Source organism: Peromyscus californicus, unplaced genomic scaffold, assembly GCF_007827085.1.
Source record: "Peromyscus californicus insignis strain IS unplaced genomic scaffold, ASM782708v3 Scaffold_10__1_contigs__length_136768540, whole genome shotgun sequence".
NCBI classification, from domain to species: Eukaryota; Metazoa; Chordata; class Mammalia; order Rodentia; family Cricetidae; genus Peromyscus; species Peromyscus californicus.
In genome coordinates, this window is record NW_026294391.1 from 50,793,654 (window position 1) to 50,817,477 (window position 23,824).

General features: G+C 41.2%; 1 protein-coding gene and 1 long non-coding RNA gene across 6 annotated transcripts in view; one reads left to right on the top strand and one right to left on the bottom strand.

Annotated features, from left to right (window-relative positions):
- The window catches only part of Apoo (apolipoprotein O), a 51,869-nt gene that overhangs the window by 22,518 nt on the left and 5,527 nt on the right, over positions 1-23,824 (top strand). For all 5 annotated transcript variants that reach the window (XM_052732763.1, XM_052732773.1, XM_052732783.1 and 2 more), the window contains 3 exons: positions 1,189-1,284; positions 5,880-5,971; positions 10,429-10,509. In XM_052732763.1, the coding sequence (XP_052588723.1) occupies positions 1,189-1,284; positions 5,880-5,971; positions 10,429-10,509 (269 nt within the window). The remainder of the gene's footprint in view (positions 1-1,188; positions 1,285-5,879; positions 5,972-10,428; positions 10,510-23,824) is intronic.
- Positions 5,978-21,800, bottom strand: LOC128107192 (uncharacterized). The gene is made up of 3 exons (XR_008216997.1): positions 19,639-21,800; positions 17,132-17,222; positions 5,978-8,570 (listed from the first exon to the last, which is right to left on the bottom strand). It is a non-coding gene; the product is annotated as an uncharacterized LOC128107192 (long non-coding RNA).

Sequence of the window (23,824 nt, forward strand, 5' to 3'; positions counted from 1 at the left end):
AGAGGAGACATCGTGCAAATCCAAGTCCTAAGACATACGTAGGCATGGCAAATAAGGTCATGTATAATATAATATAATATAATAAGATAAATAACACATTGGAATTTGACAAAACAAACAAAAGGAAAAGAGCCCCAGAGAAGGCACAAGAATCAGAGACTCACTTGTTTGCATACTTAGGAATCCCATAAACTAAACTGGGAGCCGTAATATATAAGCAAAGGACCTGGTGCAGACCTGGCCAGGCCCTGTGCATGCTGCTTCAGTCTCTGTGAGTTCATGTGAGCTTTGCTCATGTTGATTTAGAGGACCTTGTTTTCTTGGTGTCTTCCAACCCCTCTGGCTCTTACACTATTTCTTCCTCCTCTTCCGTGGGGTCCCTGAGCCTCTAGGGGAGGGATTTGATAGAGACTTCCCATTTAGGGCTGAGTGTTCCAAGGTTTCTCATTCAGTTTGCTTTCTTATAGCAGTCAGGACCACTTTCCTATGGGTGGCCCCACCCCCAGTGAGATGGGCCTTCCCATATCATCAGCCATTAATCAAGAAAATGCCCTATAGACTTGCCTACAAGCCATTCTGATAGAGTCCTTTTTTCAATTGAAGTTCCTCTTGCCAGATGACCCTTGGCTTGTGTCAAGTTGACCAGAACCTAGCCATCACAAATTTTCCTTCATTATCCAAATATATTGTTCTTGAGTTCAAATAAAAAGTTCAGATGGCAAAGGATGCTTGCTTTTCTGAGTTGAATGTGTTTGGTTCCTGAAAGAATGTGTTGAAAAGAAGCATATTGACACACACAGTTGGCCCTGGTGGTGTGCATCCAGAATCCCATCTCTCAGAAGGCGAAGCAGGTTTGCCAGTTCCAAGCCTGTTTGGGATATAATGCAAGTTTAAATTCAGCGTGGGCCACATAGCCAGACTATCTTTAAAAAAGTGTGAGCTGGTCTTGCTGACACACACCTCCAATCCGAACACTTGGGAGGTGAGGTGGGATGATCATGAGTTCAAAGCCTCTCCGTACTAAATGAAACCAGACCTAAGAAACCAAAAAACAAATGTCTGTTAGCAGAAAGCAAAGGATGGGTGGTTGGGAAACATTTGGTACTGTGTGTCTAGTTATGTATGAGTTTTTGCTTTGGGTTTAATGAGTAATTTATGGAGTTATTTCCCAATCTGATTCTATTGTAGACAGCTATGATTATCTCCAAAGTGCACCTCCTGGATTTTTCCCAAGACTTGGTGTTATTGGTTTTGCTGGTTTTATTGGACTCCTTTTTGCTAGAGGTAGGTGCAATTTTGTAGGTTTATTATATCTCCCAGTCAGTTTATATGGGAGAGATGGGATATATGTTAGGTTCTTTATCTATATTTACTTGTTTTCAGATTAATTGGTTCCTAAATGTGGACTTTTTTTTTTTTTTTTTTTTTTTTGGTTTTTTCGAGACAGGGTTTCTCTGTGTAGCTTTGCGCCTTTCCTGGAACTCGCTTGGGAGACCAGGCTGGCCTCGAACTCACAGAGATCCGCCTGGCTCTGCCTCCCGAGTGCTGGGATTAAAGGCGTGCGCCACCGGACTTCTTAACATATAATTCATTTCCTTGTTCACCCCATTACATTTGATGTTAAACATACATAGAAATTGTATATTCTTGGTAAGAAAAAGAAATTAGTTATAATTAATAAGCACATCTGCTTGTTCAAATATCTATTGCTCTTTGGTATAGAAAGAGTGAACAAAGTCTTTCACACCTGTCAAACTGTAAATGTTGGAACTGTTAGGATCAGGCTATTAATCACAGCAAGTAGGACAGTGATTTACTAGTTTTTTAACTTCTTCAGCTGTCACACCTTCAGTTAGTGATGATATAGAGACTTTACAAATGCTTACAATTAAAGAACATCGTAAGTATCCCCAAATATTACTGTAGGGCTGGGCCGGATACCTCTGGCAGAATGCTTGCCTAGTGTGCTTGAGGCCCTAGGCTCTACCCCAAGACAAGAAAATATTACTCTATTTTACTGCTGTATCACAAAATGGTGGTAAAAGGTTTCTCTAGGAAGAAATTATTTTTATGATATATCTGGAATTTTACTAGTTGTAAAATAAATGTTTATGGCATAAAATACAGATATTACAAAAATTCCAATTAGAAGCTTAGTGTGATGGTTCATACCTGTAATTCTAGCTTTCAGGAGGCTGAGGCAAGAAGCTTGCCTTAAGACCAGTCTGGGCTACATAGTGAGTTCCAGGCCAGCCTGGCCTACAGACTGAGATTCTCTCTCAAACAAAACACAACAAACAAAAATTCCAAATAGAAATATCCCAACAAAGAACTCTGTAATCTGACCACCATAAAAGAGAAGCAGAGATTTATAGCGGTTGCTCTAAGGCTTCCCTCTTCGTGCAGAAAGTGGTTTTAGAGGCAGAGGCTGAACACTGCACTGGTGCCCTCCTTGGTTCCGCTGAGGAATAAAGCCCCGCACGTTTTCCTCTTTCACCCTCTACCATTTGTTTTCACCTCGTTGCTAGGTTCTCCAAACTTAGTATCTGCCTAGTTCTGTATCACCCTGTAACCTGGCCTGGACTTCTCAGATCCACTATTGAGCCCTATTTTCTGGGCTTTTATGTCACCTTCTTCGTGGTGTGTTCAAGCCATGTTGGTGAACTACATGCTTAAGTTGCTTTTAAAAAAATTATGAGAGGCAAACTTGCCAATACCTTATATATCTATTCCTTATACTGACAGTTTAGATAGCTTGGAGTTCTTTTCCATCCAAACTAGCATCTGACATTGCAGATGGCAGAATGGATAGCCAGTCTGGATACTTGTTGCTTCTCCTTTTTTTAAATTCTTGGACAATTTGAAGATCTTCAATGTTCTGAATTTGTATGGCATGGTGACTACATGCAGATACTTTTAGCCCTTGTACTGTGCCTTCTTTAGCTCCAGAGTGATACGTATCTGCTTTTTCTTTGAGGATTTGCTTTCTTTTTCCTTCCTGAATGCTTTTAATTAAGAATTGAGTTCTTTCTAAATGGCCATAGTGTGTCTTATGTTTCCTTGCTTATTTTTTTTCATTTTTTGAATATTTTCCTTTGGTCATTTCCATGAGGTCTTTTTCTGTGGCTGTTCGTTTTTATGTTGAACTGTTTTTGTCTAGTGTAGTAGCTTCTGTTGATTCGATGACACTTAACAGGTTTAGCTTTGTTTTTACAGTTCTGTTTCCTGTTGGGTCATTTGATTTTCTTCTTGCTTGTCTTGGTCTTTCTGTTTTATGTTGCAGGCTCTCCTCCAATGTCTGCTGATCCCTGGTTGTCCAGTCATGTTTCTGAATGAGGCAATTGAAATGCTAGTAAGAACTCTGTGTATAGATATGGCTTGCTGGTAGGCAGGTTCTATGTTAGGGCAAGCTGGATGATGGGAGCTGCCTTTGTGTGGAGGTCTTAAGCACTAACACTGGTGTGTGTGTGTGTGTGTGTGTGTGTGTGTGTGTGTGTGTGTGTGTAGTATTGGTTCTCAGCATAAAATTAATGATTTTTTTTTCTTCGTGAGACTTGGCCCTGCTTTTGAAATTGGCCTGTCACGACTTCCGGGAGCAGGTTTGCACTGGGATGGCATGGAGGGAAGAAAGGAGTCACCCACTCCATGGACAGGACTTGTATTTATCTTCCTGTCTTGCTTCCTGGTTGCTCTCTCTATTGCCCATAGTCATTGCCATCTGTGCCTTGGGAAGATCTGCTCTCTCCTTTGCCACACATCCCTTCTTCAAGACAATGCCAACTGGTCTTTCATTTCTGTCCATACTCTTTTTTTTTTTTTTTTTGGTTTTTCGAGACAGGGTTCCTCTGTGTAGCTTTGCGCCTTTCCTGGAACTCACTCTGTAGCCCAGGCTGGCCTTGAACTCACAGAGACCAGCCTGACTCTGCCTCCCGAGTGCTGGGATTAAAGGTGTGCGACACCACCGCCCGGCATCCATACTCTTTTTTAATTGGTGTGTGTGTGTGTGTGTGTGTGTGTGTGTTACTGGGGAACAACCTGGGGCCTCATACGTGCCAGTCAAATGCTCTACCAACTGTGCTATAGTCCTAGCAGGTGATACTTTTTTTGTGGTGCTGGGAATGAAACACAGGGCTTTACTTAAGCTAAGCAAGTAATCTACCACTGACCTACATTCCCAACCTGCATGATTTATATGCCAGGGGTTTCTGATCTGTATTTTATTTTCTTACTGCTGTTTTAATGAAATCTCAGGAAGGAGAGGAATGGAACAATTGTCTTTTGTATTTAAATACGAAGGTGGTCAGTTTGCTTTAAAAAAATCAAACCCTAGAAACAAAATTATTATTATTATTTTTTAAGTTTGTTTCCTTAGAAACGTTCTCAAGTTGGGCATGCTGGTAGTCCCAACACTGTAATCCCACACCTGTAATCCTACTACATAGGAGACAGAGGCAGAAAAATAACAAGTTCAAGACTAGTCTGGGCTACATAGTGAGACCATCTCAAAAAGCAAAATGAAGCCAGAAAAGCAAAGCCACACAATCAAACAAATAAAACCTGGAAAAAAGGCAAAGGAGTACATACCTTTAGGCCAACTTAGACTACATTGCCTTAATACTTAATATTTTTGATTGTTTTTGAGACAAGGTTTCTCTGTGTAGCTCTAGCTGTCCTGGAACTCACTGTGTAGGTCAGGCTGACCTCAAACTCACAGAGATCCACCTACTTGTGCCTCCTGACTGCTGGAGTTAAAGGCATGCATATGTCACCACCACCTGACACCTTAATAATTAATAAATGGTGGCTCTATTGAAATATTTGTTGACTGAAGGAAGTCAGTCCCAAAGGATCACACTTTGTATGATACTATGTGTATAAAATTGCCAGAGTAGGCAAATACATAGAGATTGAAAATAGGTTTCTCTCAACCTCAGCATTATGTGGTTGTTATTGATGGAGGATGTGGCTGGCTGGCTGGCTGAGCTTCCTTCCTTCCTTCCTTCCTTCCTTCCTTCCTTCCTTCCTTCCTCCCTCCCTCCCTCCCTCCCTCCCTCCCTCCCTCCCTCCCTCCCTCCCTCCCTCCCTTCCTTCCTTCCTTCTTTCCTTCCTTCACACTTACCTACCTACCTTCCTAGCTTCCTTCCTTCCTTCGTACCTACCTACCTTCCTATCTTCCTACCTTCCTTTCTTCATTTCTTGGTGCTGGGAATTTCAGGGCCTTGTGCATGCTAAGCATATGTTTTACCATCAAAGGTGGGGGGTTTCTTTTGAGAATAACGGAGTTGTGATGATGGTTACAGAGCTTTGTGACTATGCTAAGTCTTTGTATTTTGTACTTTAAATGGGTGAAATGTATAATTATATCACAAAGCTGTAAAGAAGTAGCAATTCGTTTTATTGTATGTACTATTAAGTAATATTACAATTTAGAGTCATGTAGCTGGAGTTTTCTCTCTGGGTCCCACCAAGCCCCGGCAATCCAACAGACCACTTATAAAATAAACACACAGACGCTTATATTATTTAAACTGTTTGGTCTAATGGCTCAGGCTTCTTGCTATCCAGTTCTTACATCTTAAATTAACCCATTTCTATAAATCTGTACCTTGCCACATGACTTGTAGCTTACCAGTATCTTACATGTTGGTACTCATGGCAGCGGCTGGCAATGTCTCCTGACTCAGCCTTCCTGTTCCCAGAATTCTCTTCTCTGCTTGTCCCACCTATACTTCCTGCCTGGCAACTGGCCAATCAGCATTTTATTTATACAGAGCGACATCCACAGCAGAGTCAAAGATACCTTGTTTGGCATTAAAAGTATAAAGTAAATTGTGAGAGTAAGGATATCATCTGATAATGTCCAAATTTTTATTGATCAGGTTCAAAACTAAAGAAGCTGGTGTATCCTCCTTTTTTCATGGGATTAGGTGCCTCTATCTATTACCCACAACAAGCCATTGCCTTTGCCCAGGTAAGTCAGACCCAGTAAGCAAGTATGTCCCCCAGTCCTGCTTTTGTGTGACTGATAGCTCTCCTGATTTATTTTATTTTGCAGTTCTTATTACACCAAACTAAAAATTATTTCATAGCCAACTTAAAAGTGTCTCCTCACACCGGGCGGTGGTGGTGCAGGCCTTTAATCCCAGCACTCGGGAGGCAGAGCCAGGCGGATCTCTGTGAGTTTGAGGCCAGCCTGGTCTACAGAGTGAGATCCAGGACAGGAACCAAAACTATACAGAGAAACCCTGTCTCAAAAAAACCAAAAAAAAAAAAGTTTTTCCTCACTATTTACCTCAGTGCCAGCCCTCCTTCCAGTAATGTCACTGTTCAGAGAATGCATGCTAGTTTGAATATTAATCCAAGAAAAGTTAAGATACCATTCATACACTTAGAAGTCTAGAGACTCATTGTCCAAAGCTGATAGTTGCAGGCGACTTTCAGCCTGCCCTTACTGCACAGTCTGTGCTCTGGCCTTCATGCTTTCTCCTTAGTATTGGTGCCATACTCACTTTCCTTATTGCAGCATGAGGTGTGTGCTCTCCTCTGGTGTGAAGGTCCTATTTGGGGTTCTCAGTTAGTTAACTGTGCTTTTCTTACCCTTCAGACCTCAGTTTGATGATATGTCAAGTACATAGACTATAGTTGACTGGTAACTTGGGGAAGGATAGATCACAGGTTCTCCAAGCATGGCCTTAAGATCAGTAGGATTAGCACCTCCTGGGAACTTGTCAGAGATGTAAATTCTCAGGCTCTGTCCCATACTAATTGAATTAGGCAGTGTAAGGATGTGGATTAGCTATCTCTTTAGCAGGGCTTCCAGGTGACTCACATGCCATGATATTTGAGAACCACTGATTTACCCTGGGCAAACTGGCAAGAGGAAGACAGGCTTTAGGGACATAGGGAACTGCTGGGCAGAACTTCCATTATCACATGGACATATTGTCCTAGGAAGAGGCAGCAGTGCAGTCCTCAGAATCAGGCCAACTCAACACTGGGTCCCTTGAATGCCTCATGATAGAAGTCCCAATTCCCAGACTGGGCTGCAGTTGTAGGTGGGAATCTAGTGGCCACAGCAGTGAAATTGATGGTTTTGATTATGAGATTGTTTGTAACAGTCCTGGAAGCAGAAAGTTAATGTTCTGTCCCTGCTCTTGCTCCAGCTCAGGAAGAATTAATAATGTCTGCTTTGCCTAGAGAAAAGAAAAAAAAAAACAACAAAAACAAAAAAACTAAACGTCATTCTAGTCTCCTCCAGTTTCAGAAGTAAATGGTAGGCAGGGCCTGGCTGCTGGTTGTGAGGCAGCTGTGGTTGTCCTCAGAGAGAGGCACTCTTTTGCCTTCTGTGCCTCCCATTTGTTGCAAAACATCTTCTGTATCCACCACCAAGGTAGTAGGACGTAATGAAAAAGATCTGGAAGTGGGTAGTGGTGACGGTTGAGTAATAAGGATATTCTTACTACCACTGAAGTATACTCCTAAAACAGTTAAGATGGTAAATTTTGTGTTAATTTTGACTTTCTTTTAAAAATCATGTCATGCATATTTTTCTACAAGAAAACCATGCCAGAAGAGCACCAACTTTGAAAGAGATTTTTCCGATCTTTTATCATGTTGTTTACAGTTTCAGTTTTCTTTTTTAGAAACCTCAAACTTGGATGGACCACTTAGCCACTTAAATTCTGTTCTGTTCAGTAGTATATAGCTAAAAATAATATACAAATCCAATAGATTGGGGCAGGGGAAGTAGTAGCCCAGTGGTAGAGCACTTGCCCAGCATTTGTAAGGTTCCATACCCAAACCACAAAAAAGAAAATACAATACCCTCATATTGATGGAAAATGTTCTTTTCCTTTTAGAAATGTGAAACACTGAAAATAGCAGTATCCTATGTGGTAAATGCTCAACATATCTAACAAGGATCCTAAGACTCTTAGCATATCATATATTTTAAGAGTAGTAGGTGAAACTGAGGAATATGACATGCAGAAATCAACATGTTACAGAGACCACTCTTTTTTTTTCATTTTTCTTTATTAGGAAATTTTCTACTCACTCCACATGCTATCCACAGACCCCCCCTCCTCCCTCCTCCCACCCCCCCAGCCCTCTTTCCCAAGCCACCCCACATCCCCACATCTCCCAAATTGAGGTTTCCCATGGGGAGTCAGCAAAGCCCAGCACACTGAGCCTAGGCAGGTCCAAGCCCCTTCCCACTGCACCAAGGCTGTGCAAGGTGTCACACCACAGCACTGGATTCCAGAAGCCTGCCCATAGACCAGGGACAGATCTCCCTGCCTGGGTGTCCCCCAAACAATTTGAGCCAAAAAACCGTCTTCCGTATGCAGAGGTCCTAGTCCAGTCCCATGGGGGGCTCCACAGCCACCAGTCCACAGGTCATGGGCTTCCACTAGTGTGGTCCGTCATCTCTGCACGTCCTCCCATCGTGATCTCGACGTCCCTCACCTGCAGTATCTCTCCTCTCTCTCATCAGTTGGATTCCCGGAGCTCAGCCTGGTGCTTGGCCGTGGATCTCTGTATCTGCCTCCATCAGTCACTGGACAAAGGCTCTATGATGACAGTTAGGGTATTTGCTAGGCTGAGACCACTCTTTTTTTTACAAGCATTGGGATTTTAGACAGGTCGTGGCCTTTGAGTGTATCCTTACAGTCTTCCTGTCCTTATTGTTCTGTAGGATAGGGATAACTCATGTGAAAGTGTTTTGTAAAACAGCACTATACAAAGATTAATTATAAAAATTAAGAAGAGAGTTCTAAGTGGTAGCACACGCCTTTGATCCCAGTACTCAGGTGGCAGAGGAAAGCAGAGCTCTGAGTTAGAGGCCAGCCTGGTCTACAAAGTGAGTTCCAGGACAGCCAGAGCAACACAGAGAAACCCTGTCTCCTCAAAAACTAAACAAACAAAAATCTAAGAGCTGGAGAGATGGCCCCATGGTTAAGAGCTGTTACTGCTTATCCAGAAGTGTTTGATTCCCATCACCCACATCAGGGCAACTCACAACCAGTCCAAGGGATCTGATGTCCTCTTTTGGTCTCCACGTGTAGCTGTGTGCATGTGGCAGACATACATGTGCCTGTGTGCACAAGAGCACACACACACACCAAATAAAAACAGTTTTGAAGTATTATTATGGAGTAGAGCAATCAGCATTCTTTGTTATAAGTAGAACCAATGAATGCAAATTACTAGAAGCATTTTTTTGAAGGCCCACTACTTGGGAAAAAAGTTTCCAGGAGAGTTGACTCAGTGGCTGTGAGCACTTGTTTTTGCAGAGGACCCAGGTTTGATTTCTAGCACCCACATGACAGCTCACAACTGTTTGTAATTCCAGTCCCAGATGATCTGATGCCCTCTTCTGACCTCCTCTGACCTCCACAGGCACTGGACACGTGTGTGGTATGCTATATACATACAGGCAAAACACTGAAACACACACACACACACACACACACACACACACACACACACAAATTCTAGTAATTCAAGCCAGATAGCCAAAGATAGGCAAATACATTTTAAGGTCATGACCTCTCTAAGGCCAGGGACTCATGGGATGTTGGAAAGATGATTATGGATCATGCTACCTACAAAATCTCTATAGTAATTAAAAGACTTCATCATGGCTGTGCCTAGGAAAATTGTATGTATCTTCATTGGGTTCACATATTTTATATCTAAGTCTTTAAAAGGAATGAATGATTTTTTTTTCACCTTAACTTGGCTTGGTTGATTGTAATGTACTAGATGGGTTAGGTAGAAGTTTCCTCCTCTGTATGATTTTAAGAATTCTCCATATCATCAGTGGTCTCCTACATTTAGTTTAGAAGATACATCTTCTGGGAGCTGGGATGAAGGTATCAGTAACATATATAATACCCCAGGTTTGATCATTAGCACCAGTCATAAAAATATATATACTTACAATTTTTATCAAGCTATTTTAAGAGATAACTAAATGTAACCAGACCATTTTCTTCTCGTCCTTTTTCCTATCTTTGGTTTTTCATTTATTTTTATTTTTATTTTTTACTTGTTTCTGTTTATATTTTTTTTGCTTTTGAGACAGGATTTCACTCTGTTGTTCAAGCTGGCCTTGAATTTGCAGCAACCTACCTGCCTCAGCCTCCTGGGTGCTGAGATTATAGATGTGAGCCACCAAACTGAGGTAGTATTATCTTTTCTTTTTCTTTTGTGCTAATAGAGACTGAAGCCACGATGTTTCCTAGTTAAGTGCTCTACCATTGAATGTTATGCAGGTTTAATGGATGTGTCCCACAACTTCCTATAGTAGTTACATACCCCCACACACAGCAGTCAAATGCAGTACTTTTGTAGACAGGAGAAAAATTCTCTTGTTTATCATTCACAAATGGAACGTTCATCAATCTTTTCTATTTGTGTTTCAAGGTCAGCGGGGAGAAGTTATATGACTGGGGATTACGAGGGTACATAGTTGTAGAAGATTTGTGGAAGGAACATTTTCAGAAGGTGAGAAACATTTTTATTATCTTCCTTTTGGTTTAAATATGTGGTTCTTCTAAAGTTTGGTAAAATACTTAAATAACCTTATTCCTTTAATTGCTTTTTCTGTTGGCTTTTAGTTATATCTCCTACTCAGCTTTTGAAGTTTCCTTTTTGGAAGATTAGTAGAATGTCTGAGTATTTGGTTATTATCAATAGGTCAAAAAATGGTGACTAAAATGCATCCCAATGTAGCCTTATACTATTTTGTTCTATATATAGTTTCCTCAGAGTGAAGCGTATTGTCTAACAGTTGTACCATAAATGAATTCAAGGTCAGTGAGATGAACCCACATGGTGGAAAGAGAAAACTCACAAGTTGTTCTCTAACTTCTACACACACACACACACACACACACACACACACACACACACACACACAATAAATGTGATTAAAAAATTAAAAATACTTGGGTCTGGAGAGATGGCTCAGTGGTTGAGAGCGCTGGCTGCTCTTCCAGAGGACCTGGGTTAGCACGTGGTGGCTTTACAACTGTCTGTCACTCAGTTCCTGGGGAATCTGCCTCTTCTGGCCTCCAAAGGCACCAGGCACATACGTGGTACATAAGCACATATGCAAACAAAACATCTACACACATAAAGTAATTAAGTAATGTAAAAAAGCCCTGGGTTTGCCAGACAGTGGTGGCACCTTTAGTCCCAGCACTGGGGAGGCAGAGTGGACAGATCTCTGTGAGTTTGAGGTCAGCCTGCTCTACAGAGGGAGTTCCACAGCAGCAAAGGCTACACGCAGAAAACCCTGTCTTGAAAGAAAAAAGCCCTGGACTCCAATGGAATATATTATGCTCTCAAGAAAAAAAAAAAAGGATAATTGAGACATATACCCTCCCTTGATTTTACACTTAATCATAAGCTCTGTTCTTATCTTTAGTATTATTTGTTCATCTCCCATTTGAGGCTCAAATGTGTTGGGGAGTTGTCATAGGCCACACATTCTCTGTGTTATCTGGTGGATGAGTAGCAGAGAAAGAGGAGGTTGTGCCATCATAAGGATGTGTCACTTTTCAAGTCTCCTAGTGGCCACATAGCTGATTGCATGTGGCCTGTAGAAATGGTCTCTTTTTTTTGTGATAAAGCAGACTCAGTACAGAACAAGGCATTGTGCCTCCTGTGTGTTCAGATATCCAGCTAAAGGCAAATTGGGGCTCTTTTGTTAACAAACCTGCAGCATAGATCAAAGCAAGTTCATTTGGACTCCAATTATTTCAAAAGAAAATACTCATAAAATATGTAAATGGAAGGTAACAAAGGCAATTATAATCAAAGTATATTAAATACATGCATGAAAATGTCATAATGAAGCCCGTTATTTTGTACCACAATATGCACTCATCAAAATGTCTTTAAATAGATTCACTAGAGTTGTGGTTTAGTAGCAAAAAAGGAAGAGAAAAATGTGAGCTTAGTATGCACAAAGCCCCAGCACCACAGATACACATACATATATATGTGTAAATATCAGGATTTAGGAGTAACATTAATCAGAGTAAATTATAAGCCCTCCTCATTGTATATATAAATAGCCTTTCAGTGCAATGTTAAGACCGATTTTATTTATTTTATGTGTATGAATGTTTTCTTTGCATGTATGTCTGTGTCCCACATGTGTGCCTAGTGCCCATGAGGCCAGAAGAGGGTGTTGGATTCCCTGGTGCTGGAGTTACAGATGATTGTGAGTCACCATGTGGGTGCTGGGAATTGAATATGAGTTCATTGCAAGAACAAGTGCTCTAACCACTGAGCAGACTCTCCAGCCCCAAGACTGATTTTTATACTGGTGGTTTATAAGGAGTTAGTCCCCTTTGAGCCCATTTAAATTAGCTCTTTTATTAAGGGCTGGGGATATAGTTCATTGGTAGAGTGCTTATGTAGCATGTGCAAGACCCCAGGTTCAGTCCCCACTACCACTCAATACAACAACAACAAAACCGAACAAACAAACAAAAAACCCAACCCAGCCTTTAGTCTCCAACTCATAGCAGTCCTTGCCTCGGCATCCCACGTGCTCTGATAACAAGTGTGAACAACCAGGGCTGGCTGAACTAGCTCTTAAGAAGGAAATTCTGCATCAGTATCACATGTCACCTGGCACTGCCTTGTAAAGAATAAACCTACTTTTATTTTCACTTCTGATACTTTCTTTGGAAGCCTTCTTACCTGTTTAAAAATCTCCTTAACAAGCACACACCAGAATTTTATATGGGAAAAAATTAAACATCAGAAAAAAAAAACTGTACATGTCTCTGGAAAGAATCATGAAAAGGGAGACCAAATTAGTATCTACTGCTCATTGGGCTGTGGTGCAACCACAGACTAGGGCATACTAACTTTAGAGGAGGATCTTCTAGGAGCCTCTGTGGGTTGCTGTGATGTCTGCAGACATGCATGCACACCAAAGCAAAGGTTGGTGTCACTGGGAAACCCCTTTCTCTGTTCAGAGAATTCAACCTAACGCAGGACTGTAGTTGGAACAAATTAAACAGACCAACATTTTGTGGTAATTTGAAGACCCTAGGAAGAAAAAAATGATAAAACCCAAGGCATTTAAAGCTATTCATAGATTTTTTTATGCAAGTCTTCTTGGAGTTGGGTGGTAAAGATTTCTAAGTAGCTCATCATTGGGGGCTAGAGAGATGCCTCAGTGGTCAAGAGCACTGGCTACTCTTCTCGCACATGCGGATTCAATTTCCTCATGACAGTTCATAACTGTCTGTAACTCCAATTCCAGGTGCTCCACATCTTCTGGCCATGCAGGTGGTACACAGACATACATGGAGGCAATTACCCATACACATAAAATAAAAATGAAATGAGTAAATAATTCATCATTATGGGTCTACAGTTGTGTTTTGTCTGTTACACCGCTGCCTTTTTCAAAGTGACTAGGAACTTTATAGTGCTCTTTCATGGATTTACCCAGCAAAGCATACTCCTCCTGATGGCTGTCCTCAGCAAGAGAAAGAAAATTGATGTTCACTATGTTAGATGTTTACTACAAGTTTTCAGAGAAAAATAGTAGGGAGTCATATTAGATCAAGGTTTGATAGACTTAGATTTCAGAAATTATTTGATAATGAAGTACCCTTTTCTCTGATGACATATTATGACGACCCCCCCCCCCAGCACCTTGTTGGATTTCATGGTTTTTAGAGGTCTTTGGACTTTTTTAAAACTACAGGTACATTTCAATTAACTATTTCGTCAAATGCTAATTATAACCCAGCAGAAGGACAGCATGGTTCAAGACTATTTGCAGTTGAGAATAAGTGGAAAGCAGGAAAACAATGGTTTTAACCTTTAGTCGATGACCTCCTTGTAGGAGGACTCCCTTTCTTACTTTAATTTTCTTTTTTTAAAAACCTTAAAAAATTACTTACTCTTATTTTATGTGCACTGGTGTTTTGCCTTCACATATATCTTTGTGAAGGTGTTGGATCCCCGGAACTGGAGTTACAGACAGTTGTGAGCTGCCACGTGGGTCCTCTGGAAGAGCAGCCAGTGCTCTCAACCACTGAGCCGTCTCTCCAGCCCCCTTATTTTTGTTTTTCATGTGTTTATTTTTCATTGTGCATGTTAATCATATGGTGAAGGGTTTCTTTTCATTAATTTACTACTACTATTACTATTTTTACATGAGTATGAGTGCTTTTTCTGCATGTATGTCTGCACCATCTGCATGCCTGGTGCCCAGAGAAGCAAGAAAAGGATGTTAGATCCCCTGGAACTGGAGTTACCATCGGTTGTGAGCTGCCATGTGGGTTCTGGGAACCGAATTAAGGTTCTCTGCAGGAACAGATCTTAACCTGTGAGTTAAGCTCCATGAATTTGTTTTTGAATTGAGAGCAAAGAGTTAAGCAATGTTGGACAGGAATCTTTGGGGGCCTTGAAGCTGAGTATATTTTCTTCATTGAATATCAGAGCAATTAAATATATATCAACTCATAACATAGTTGCGGGGATGAAGCATACAACTGAAATACAAAACAAACACAAGTGTCAGAAGAAAGGCACAGAAAAAGGCTGTTTGAAGGGGACTTGCTGGGGTGGGGCACTTTATAAAGGGAGACTTGGTTAGAAGTGGGTTTACTTTTTCTTTGGTTTTTTTGAGACAGGGTTTTTCTGTGTAACAGCTCTGGCTATCCTGGAACTCATGTCTTTAGACCAGAGATCGGTCTGCTTCTGTCTCCCAAGTGCTGGGATTAAAGGCGCGTGCTGCCACTGCCCTCAAGTCAGGTGTAATTACCAGTCTCAGTTAAGTGTTTTCTAACTTGGATTTTTTTGTACTGTAGTGATGCAGTACATATTTTGGGGTGTGTACAGTCAAAGAAATTAATGGACATTGTGTTTTAAAGCAGGAACCTAAAGTCTTAAATGCAGGCTGGGGAGATAGCTTAGTAAAGTACTTGCCTTGCAAGCATGAGGATCTGAGTTTGAACCTTAGAACCCACATAAAAAGAGTTAGGCATGCTGACATGCCCTTGTAATCCCAGCCCTGTGGAGGTGGAGGTAGGTAGATTCCATGATCTCTCTAGACAACCAGCCTAACCTAATAAGAGAGCTCCAGGCCAGTGAGACCCCTTCTTCTTCTTCTTCTTCTTCTTCTTCTTCTTCTTCTTCTTCTTCTTCTTCTTCTTCTTCTTCTTCTTCTTCCTCCTCCTCCTCCTCCTCCTCCTCCTCCTCCTCCTCCTCCTCCTCCTCTTCTTCTTCTTTTTTTTTGGTTTTTCGAGATAGGGCTTTACACCTTTTCTGGAACTCACTTTGTAGCCAAGGTGGACCTCGAACTCAGAGATCCTCCTGCCTCTGCCTCCCGAGTACTGGGATTAAAGGCGTGCGCCACCACTGCCCGGTGAGACCCCTTCTTCAAAATGAGCAAATGGCACCTGATGACAACTGGTGTTATCCTCTGGCCTACACACACATACACACACACACACACACACACACACACACACACACACACACACACACGTGTGCGGTGCATTTGCACACACGCACAAGTAGGTACACTGTGCACATTTGCACACACACAGATACACAAATTAAAATGGTGTGAATGATGACCAGGATTTTTCTTGTTTGTTTGTTTGTTTGAGACTTTCTTCCCATATAGGAGAGTCTGGCACCTCAAACACACTGTTCTCCTGCCTTAGTCTCCTAAGTAACTTTGATATAGGTGTGTGCTACCCTGTCCATCAGTGGCTCAGGTCTTAGCTGTATTCTTTTCTATGTAACTATAGTACTCTCAAGTACCCAAAACAAATCTGTGGCATTTTGCTGCTCTGCCATATTCCATCTCCTTTTTTTTTTTTTTTGGTTTTTTCAAGACAGGGTTTCTCTGTGTAGCTTTGCGCCTTTCCTGGTACTTGCTTTGGAGACCAGGCTGGCCTCGAACTCACAGAGATCCACCTGCCTCTGCCTCCCGAGTGCTGGGATTAAAGGCGTGCGCCACCACCGCCCGGCCCCATCTCCTTTTTAGGAATTGATTCTAAACATTTGCATTTTGTCTTCTAATAGTTATTAGGATAAAGGCATATTTTATTTTGCCATTGTCATTGGTCACTTAAAAGTTATTTGCTTCAGCTAAAATGAACTTCTCTAAAATGTAAAGATAACTGTATCCAGAAATACTGCCATCACAACATGGTTTGTGTTTCTTTTTTCTATGAAAGAATATATGACATAAATACAGTTTCCAGTCCAACAATATAGCCACACATGTCTGAATCATCTACCTACCTTCAGAACTAGGAAGTTACCAAGGCCCCTCCTATCTTCCAGAGGGAACACTAACTGACATGTGTTTCTTTACTCCTTGTTTTTCTCTAAAGTTTTATTCTGTGTTCAACCATGTAGGTATAGATTATAAAACACTGTGGTTGATTTTCCATGTTCCTTTTTGTTTGTTTGTTTTATACATGGTCCCATGCTGTCCTGACTAGCCGTGAGTCCACTATACAGCTGAGGATGACTTGAACTCCCGAGTCTCCTCCCTTAGTCTTTTGAGTGCTCGGATTGTAAGTGTGGGCCCTCCTCTCACACAGTTTAGCTTGGGTAGTTTTCCTTTATCTTGGCTTATACATATACCATATATAAACATAGAAACTACCTCAGTTGAGCCTTACTATGTGTATTTTTTCCCTTTAATATTATGATTATAAGCAATATAAGACAGTAGCTTACTTATTTTGACTTCTGTAGACTATATATTTTTGTGTGGAAAAATATATCCAATGATGGCTAATTGGGTAGTTTTCAGCATACTGTTGTACACAGAACTATGAGCAGCTTTTTTTTTGTTTTTGTTTTGTTTTTCGACTTGCTTTGTAGACCAGGCTGGCCTTGAACTCACAGAGATCCACCTGCCTCTGCCTCCTGAGTGCTGGGATTACAGGTGTGCACTACCACATCTAACTCTGAGGGAGAGGAAGGAGAGACAGAGACACAGAGAGAGAATAAATAAATACTTACCAGTGTCTATTTTGAGAGAGAGAGAGAGAGAGAGAGAGAGAGAGAGAGAGAGAGAGAGAGAGAGAGAGAGAGAGAGAGACTTGGTTGGAAGTTGGTTTACCTTTTCTTTGGTTTTTTGAGACAGGGTTTTTCTGTGTAACAGCTCTGGCTATCCTGGAACTCATGTCTGTAGACCAGAGATCGGTCTGCTTCTAGACGAGAGAGAGAGAGAGAGAGAGAGGGAGAGGGAGAGGGAGAGGGAGAGGGAGAGGGAGAGGGAGAGGGAGAGGAGAGGGAGAGGGAGAGGGAGAGGGAGAGGGAGAGGGAGAGGGAGAGGGAGAGGGAGAGGGAGAGGGAGAGGGAGAGGGAGAGGGAGAGGGAGAGGGAGAGGGAGAGGGAGAGGGAGAGGGAGAGGGAGAGGGAGAGGGAGAGGGAGAGGGAGAGGGAGAGGGAGAGGGAGAGGGAGAGGGAGGAGAGGGAGAGGGAGAGGGAGAGGGAGAGGGAGAGGGAATAAATAAATAAGGTTTTCATCTATCTATCTATCTATTTATTTATTTGTTGAGACAGGATCTCTCTATGTAACCGTGGCTAGGTAGACCAGGCTGAGCTCAAACTTACAAAGATCCACCTGTCTGTCTCTCCAGAATGCTGGGACTAAAGGCATAAGCCACCATCCAAAGCTGTAAGTTTTAAAATTACAGGACAGTTGCAAAACTAGCATGTTCACTTCGATTCACTAATTAGTATCTGCTATGTTGTCTTACCATCCTTTAATACATGCATTTTGTTCACATACACACATGTATGTTCTTTTATGGAACCATGTGAAAGTTCTAGATATTCATTACACTTTTCATACATCATGTATAATCCAGTATGTATTTCCAAAGAATATGAAGGTTCATTTATATGAACAGCAATGGTAACATCATACCCAGGAAAGCTCTTTCACTGTTGAAAGTAATATTATCTAATATATATCTCACACTCAAGATTTCTTTAGTTTCCCCTACTAAACTGCTTTTAACCTTTTAGAACCTTCTAAAACCCTTTTTACAGCTGGGAATTATTAAAGGCAAACACTTGTTAACCATGATCTAAGATGAATAAGAGTCAGCCAGCTTCCCACTTAACCCTCTGTGGAGCTGATCTGAGGCCCAGCCCTCTCCAGCTCTTCAGAAACAGCTGCTGCTTGCCTGGATCTTATCGTAATAACTTTCTCATTTTGTTTCTGAGACAGGAGCTTACTGTGTAACTCAGGTGGCCCCCAACTTTTGGTCATCTTCCTACCTCTGCCTCATCAGTGCTGGGATTATAGCCAGCATGCCTGGCTACCTTTCTTTATGGCTTTATCACCTTAGTACTTAATCCTTTCACTTTAGTGTTCTCTCTCTCTCTCTCTCTCTCTCTCTCTCTCTCTCTCTCTCTCCCTCTCTCCCCCGCCCCCAAGTTCTTACTCACAGTGTAGCCCTGGCAGGCCTTGAACTCAAAAGATCCGCCTGCCTCTGCCTCCTGATCAAAGGCTGCCTCTGCCTCCTGATCAAAGGCGTGTGCCACCAGGCCAAGTTTTTTATGACTTCTAGTTACCTCTTTTTTTGTTTGTTTGTTTTAAGATCCTTAATTAACAAGCCTTTTTACTTTTCTGTTATTTTTATTTGTTGAAAGAATCTGACACAGTTGGCCTATGGTGTTTCTTACATGGGTTTTGCTGATTGGAAACATACAGTTAGCAGTTCTCTGTAGTGCCTGCAAAAGGGCAAGCTAACCCAGAGGCTGCTTGAGCAGCTTTCTATTGGATCCTTTGATAAGCTCTATGTAGGCACAGAAGTCTTGTTTGTCTTGTTTTTGTGAGGAGAGTCTTGCTGTGTAGTCGAGGCTGGCTTTGAAGTTAGGATCTCCTGCTTCATTCTTAGGAGTGCTGGGATCTCATGTACACCATGGCTACTGTTTAGATAGTAAAAAATCCTTTCTATAGTTGACTTACTGATCTTCTCTGTAATTCTTTTATTCTAGAAACTTAATAAGAATGTAGGTATTTGATTATTCATTGTTAATCTGAAACCTCTTCAGAATAATCCCAGCCCTCAGATTTGAGGAGCAGAGGTAGAGGCCAATTTCATGTATCAGTCCTTAGAGTCACAGATAGCTCTTTTAAAAGACAGGGTCTTACTTTGTAGTCTAGGGTAGCCTGGAACATGTGGCTGTCTTTGTGTTTCAGCCTCCTATTTGTTGGGAGGATTACATGCCTGTCTACCATAGGCAGCTCCACAGAGCTCGAGTTCTCTTATAATTATTAGCTAAACACAACTATCTCCCAGTAAATGTCAGATTTTTGCTTTTCACCATGTTTTTTAAAATCTGCAGCAAGTTACTTTCAAATGAGTGTTAAAGGCCAAAAATAATTATTTGAAGGTCAGAAAAACACAGAAATACAAACTTTTCTCAACATGAAAACTGAGTAGAACTTCTCAAGCTGAGCTTTTAACAGTTTTAGTCCGGCCTTTGCTTGCTCAGCGGGAAAACGCAAGAGAAACAGCAGCCACCACCCTAAGTAAACATTGTTCATTCTTGTCCTCCATTCTAGATTTCTTAGCTCTTTAAACACAAGTTTAGTTGAGAGTAACTTACGTGATCATCAAAGATTTGCCTTTGAATATACAAGAGGAGTTTCAGCGAGGGTCTGGTTGATGATGGAGTGCCAGAGGCCTTGAACCAGACCAATGACTCATCGCAGTGAACATTTGTGGGTGGAGCTGATTGGACAAAAGGGTGTATTGTGTGACACACTAAAGCTTCCAGTGTCACTAGGATGAATGAAGAAGTGTTGGAGAGGCAGGAAAGATGGGAGAGCGAGGTGGCTTTGTTTTTGTTTTTAATTTTTTGGGGGTGGTTTCTTTTCGGGGGACGATGCAGAGGTGAAGGGTGGATAGGGAGAGACTGGGAGGTGAGCGGGATTTGGGTGAATGATGTGAAATTCCCAGAGAGTCAATAAAGAATTATGTTATATATAAAAAATTTTGCCTTTGAAATAAGCTAGTCATAGACGGTCCTATACCATGTGGTTCCACTTGTGTGAGGTATATGGAGTTAGTAAGCTCGTAGAAGCAAAGGTTGACTGATGGTAGGTGCTAGGGGCTGGAGGAGGGAGAAATGGGAGGTTGCTAATTGATGGGTAGAAAGTTTCAAACAAGATGAATAAGTTCTGAAGGTCTGCTCTTCAATCTTATTTAAAAAAATATCATTACCTACTTCCTTTATTTCTAATAGTCTTAAATAAGAGCAATGGCATATATTCAGAAGAACTTTAGCTTTATGGCAAATCTCTTACACTATCCTTCCTTTCTCTTTAATTTTCTAAGGTAGGAACAGTAAATGACCTACCCTCTAAACAGATACGTACTGTTTTGCCATGCTCCTGCATACAGGCCAGCTAAGTGTTCTACTGCTAAATAACACTCTGTGCTCGTAACAAATTTTGAAGTTTCCAGCACAATCTTGTCTCTTGTTGTCTCTGAAAACAATAAATATACTCCAGCTGAACACAATGCAGATTTATTATCTTTGCACAGTAAGTCAGAAGTCCAGTACTAAATCAAGGTGTCAGCAGGACTATATTCCTCTCCAGAGGCCCTAGAGCAGAATTCCTGTTCCCTTAGGTTGTTGACAGAATTTAGTTCCTTGCTGTTGTAAACCTGGGTCTGTTTTGCTGCCTGGCAACTGAGGCTGACCCAGTTTCTGGAGACTTCCTTGGCAGTCCCCTTCCTTCGTCTTCAGAAGCAGCAACACAGGTCTTTTTCAAGTCTCCTCTCTCTGACCCCCTTGTTTTGCCTCCTCCTCAGACTCTATTAACTCTTCACATTCCGCTGGGCCCAGTCACATAATCCAGGGTAATTCTGATGCATGCTTCATCTGAAGGTGGCCCAGTAACAGGCTCTCAGACACAGACATCTGTGGAGCCACATTCTGCCTGTCATGCTCCAGTGAACTGGAGTTTTGTTGGCATCTTTAGCAGGTCATCTGTCCTCACTGCTTGTTTCATACTTTTGCATTGTTTTCTTACATTTGCATACAGAATAATGGATTCTCTTCTGGCATTTCCATAAATACTTTGTTCTTATTGATCCTCCTTCCTCCCACCTCTCATCCCCCTGGCCCCCTTTTAGCCTTCCTTCTCTATACAGTAACCCCCTGTATTTAATTAATATCAGATATATTCTAGTACCCCCCTTCTCTAAAGACCCCTTCTTCACCTCTCATGGTTCACTTTTCTAGTTTCATACCTATACCTACACCCACACAGGCATGTATATATACATATACAAATTAAAATCTAGGAGCCACATATGAAGGAAAACATTCAGTCTTTGTCTTTCCAAGTCTGGCTTATTTTAACATAATAATCTTCAGTTGTATCCAATTATATTCTGCAAATATAATTATTCTGCAAATATGACAAAAATTTTGTTGTTTATAATCCATCTACTAAGGGATACATGCCACATTTTCTTTGTCCATTTATCTACTCTAATAGACATTTAGGCTAGTTCCATTTATTAGCTACTTTTTATTATATCATATACAGTACGTATCTTTTTATTATATATATACAGTATATACAGACTATCATATACAGTAGGTCACATCCATTGAACCTAGCTCAGAGTGTTCTTTACTCAGGAGCCTGTCAGGTACTCTTTTAGTACCTCCATTTTACAAGTAAGGAAATTGCATTTTGTAGGAGTTAAGCAATTGATGAAAAATAGTTCAGGACCCGTGTGTGTGTGTGTGTGTGTGTGGTGTGTGTGTGTGTGTGTGTGTGTGTGTGTGTGTGTGTGTGTGTTTTCTAGGACTCACACATTTTAGGAGGTTGCAGTGCTTCCAATGTTTGGCTGGCTGTATTAGTTACTTATTATTGAGATGGAGTACCTGATAAGGGGTACCATAAGAGAGGGAGGGCGTATTTTGGGTCTTGGGTTGAAGGTACAGTCCGTCATGGCTGGAAAGGCATGGTGGTGGAAATGGCTCTCAGCTGTGACTCTTATTTCCTCACATCTTAACAGAACAGGAAGCATAGTGCAGGGAATGTTGACGCTCCACTCACTTTCTCCTTTATGTTTAGTCTGGGACCTGAGACCATGACCATGGCAAGGTCTTCCCTTCTCAGTTAAACCTCTGTGGAAACACTCTTACAGACACACCTCTGTGTCTCCTAGGTGATTCCAAATCCAGTTAAATTGACAATGAAGATTAACCACCACACTGACAATCCCCCTTTACATAACAGTGCATAGTAATTAGGAACCAATGTTTTGATTTTTTTAAAAACGGTTTCAGTTGTGCTAACATAAATTGTTATTTGTCTTCATACACATGGTAATAATACATTGAAAAATGAAAAATATGCATTAAAATCACATAAGGAAAATTATTTTTTAAGGAGATTTTTTCTGAAATTTTCTGAAAACACAAAAATAGACTTTTGGCTTGTTCTTAAATCACAAGCTGCTTTTTGAAGTGAGAATGTTGTTTCCTTTGAGATCATGGTGTAGTCTCAAGAGAGCTCTTAATTTGTAATGTGGTCATGGGTGGATGGGTTCAGTATTTTTTTTTTAGTGAGATTGGTTCTGATTTATATTATTATAAGTGATACATATCTAAATAAGACCATGTTCTTAGCAACAGACTGTTTTTCTCAATCAGTAGAATGGAATGCTCTGCCTGCTTATTTTCTTCTGAATGATTTTTGAAAAGCTTGTAAGTTTGGCACCCTATTTTTTGAGGTTGGGAGACTGTCAGGTATAGATAGACTGTCTAAGAATATCATTAGATATACTTGGCAAGTAGTAAGTTAATTGAGATGTAAATATGTTTAATTAGGTGGGAAGCCACATTACTTTTATGGCAGACCCAGTAGTTAGCCATTACCTTTTCTATGTCTTTTTAAAATTTTTTTTGGTTTTTTGAGGCCAGGCTGGCCTCAAACTCAGAGATCTGCCTGCCTCTGCCTCCTGAGTGCTGGGATTAAAGGTGTACGCCACCACACTTGACTTATCTCTTATTTTTTTATTTATTTTATTTATTTATTTTTTTGGTTTTTCGAGACAGGGTTTCTCTGTGTAGCTTTGCGCCTTTCCTGGGACTCACTTGGTAGCCCAGGCTGGCCTCGAACTCACAGAGATCCGCCTGGCTCTGCCTCCTGAGTGCTGGGATTAAAGGCTGTGCGCCACCACCGCCCGGCCTTATCTCTTATTTTTTAATGAATCGCTTACCCAACCTCCCCTCCCCCCTTTTCGAGACTCTATGTGTAGACAAGACTGGCCATAAGCTCACAGTCTTCCCTCTTCTACCTTCCAAGTGCTTAGATTATAGGTTTGTAACACTGTGTTTGGTCCTAGACTTTGCAACAAAGATCCTCACTAGATCCCTAATTTCCCTTCTATTCCATTTGTTTTATTCAACAAACATCTGAATGCTGTGTGATAGGAGGTTCCAGGGCTAGTATGTGCTCATGACGATTCTGGGTTAATGAAAGACTCAAACATGAAGGACATAATACAGATCAGGAAGAAGATGGGAATAGTGAAAGTGTTAAAGGTTCTAATATAACTTAAATTGAAGGACAAGATACAAGGAAAATCTTGAGAAATGGATGAATAATTATTTTTGCCAGGCAATTTGGATTGACCATTCTAGGACAAGGAGTACATTTTTGCAAAAACCATGTCCCAGAAAGCAGCTTGACAAGCTTGAGTAACAGCAGAAAGGCCCAAGGGGCTGTAGTGAGGTGTGTGTTCACATGTGTGTACATGTGGGA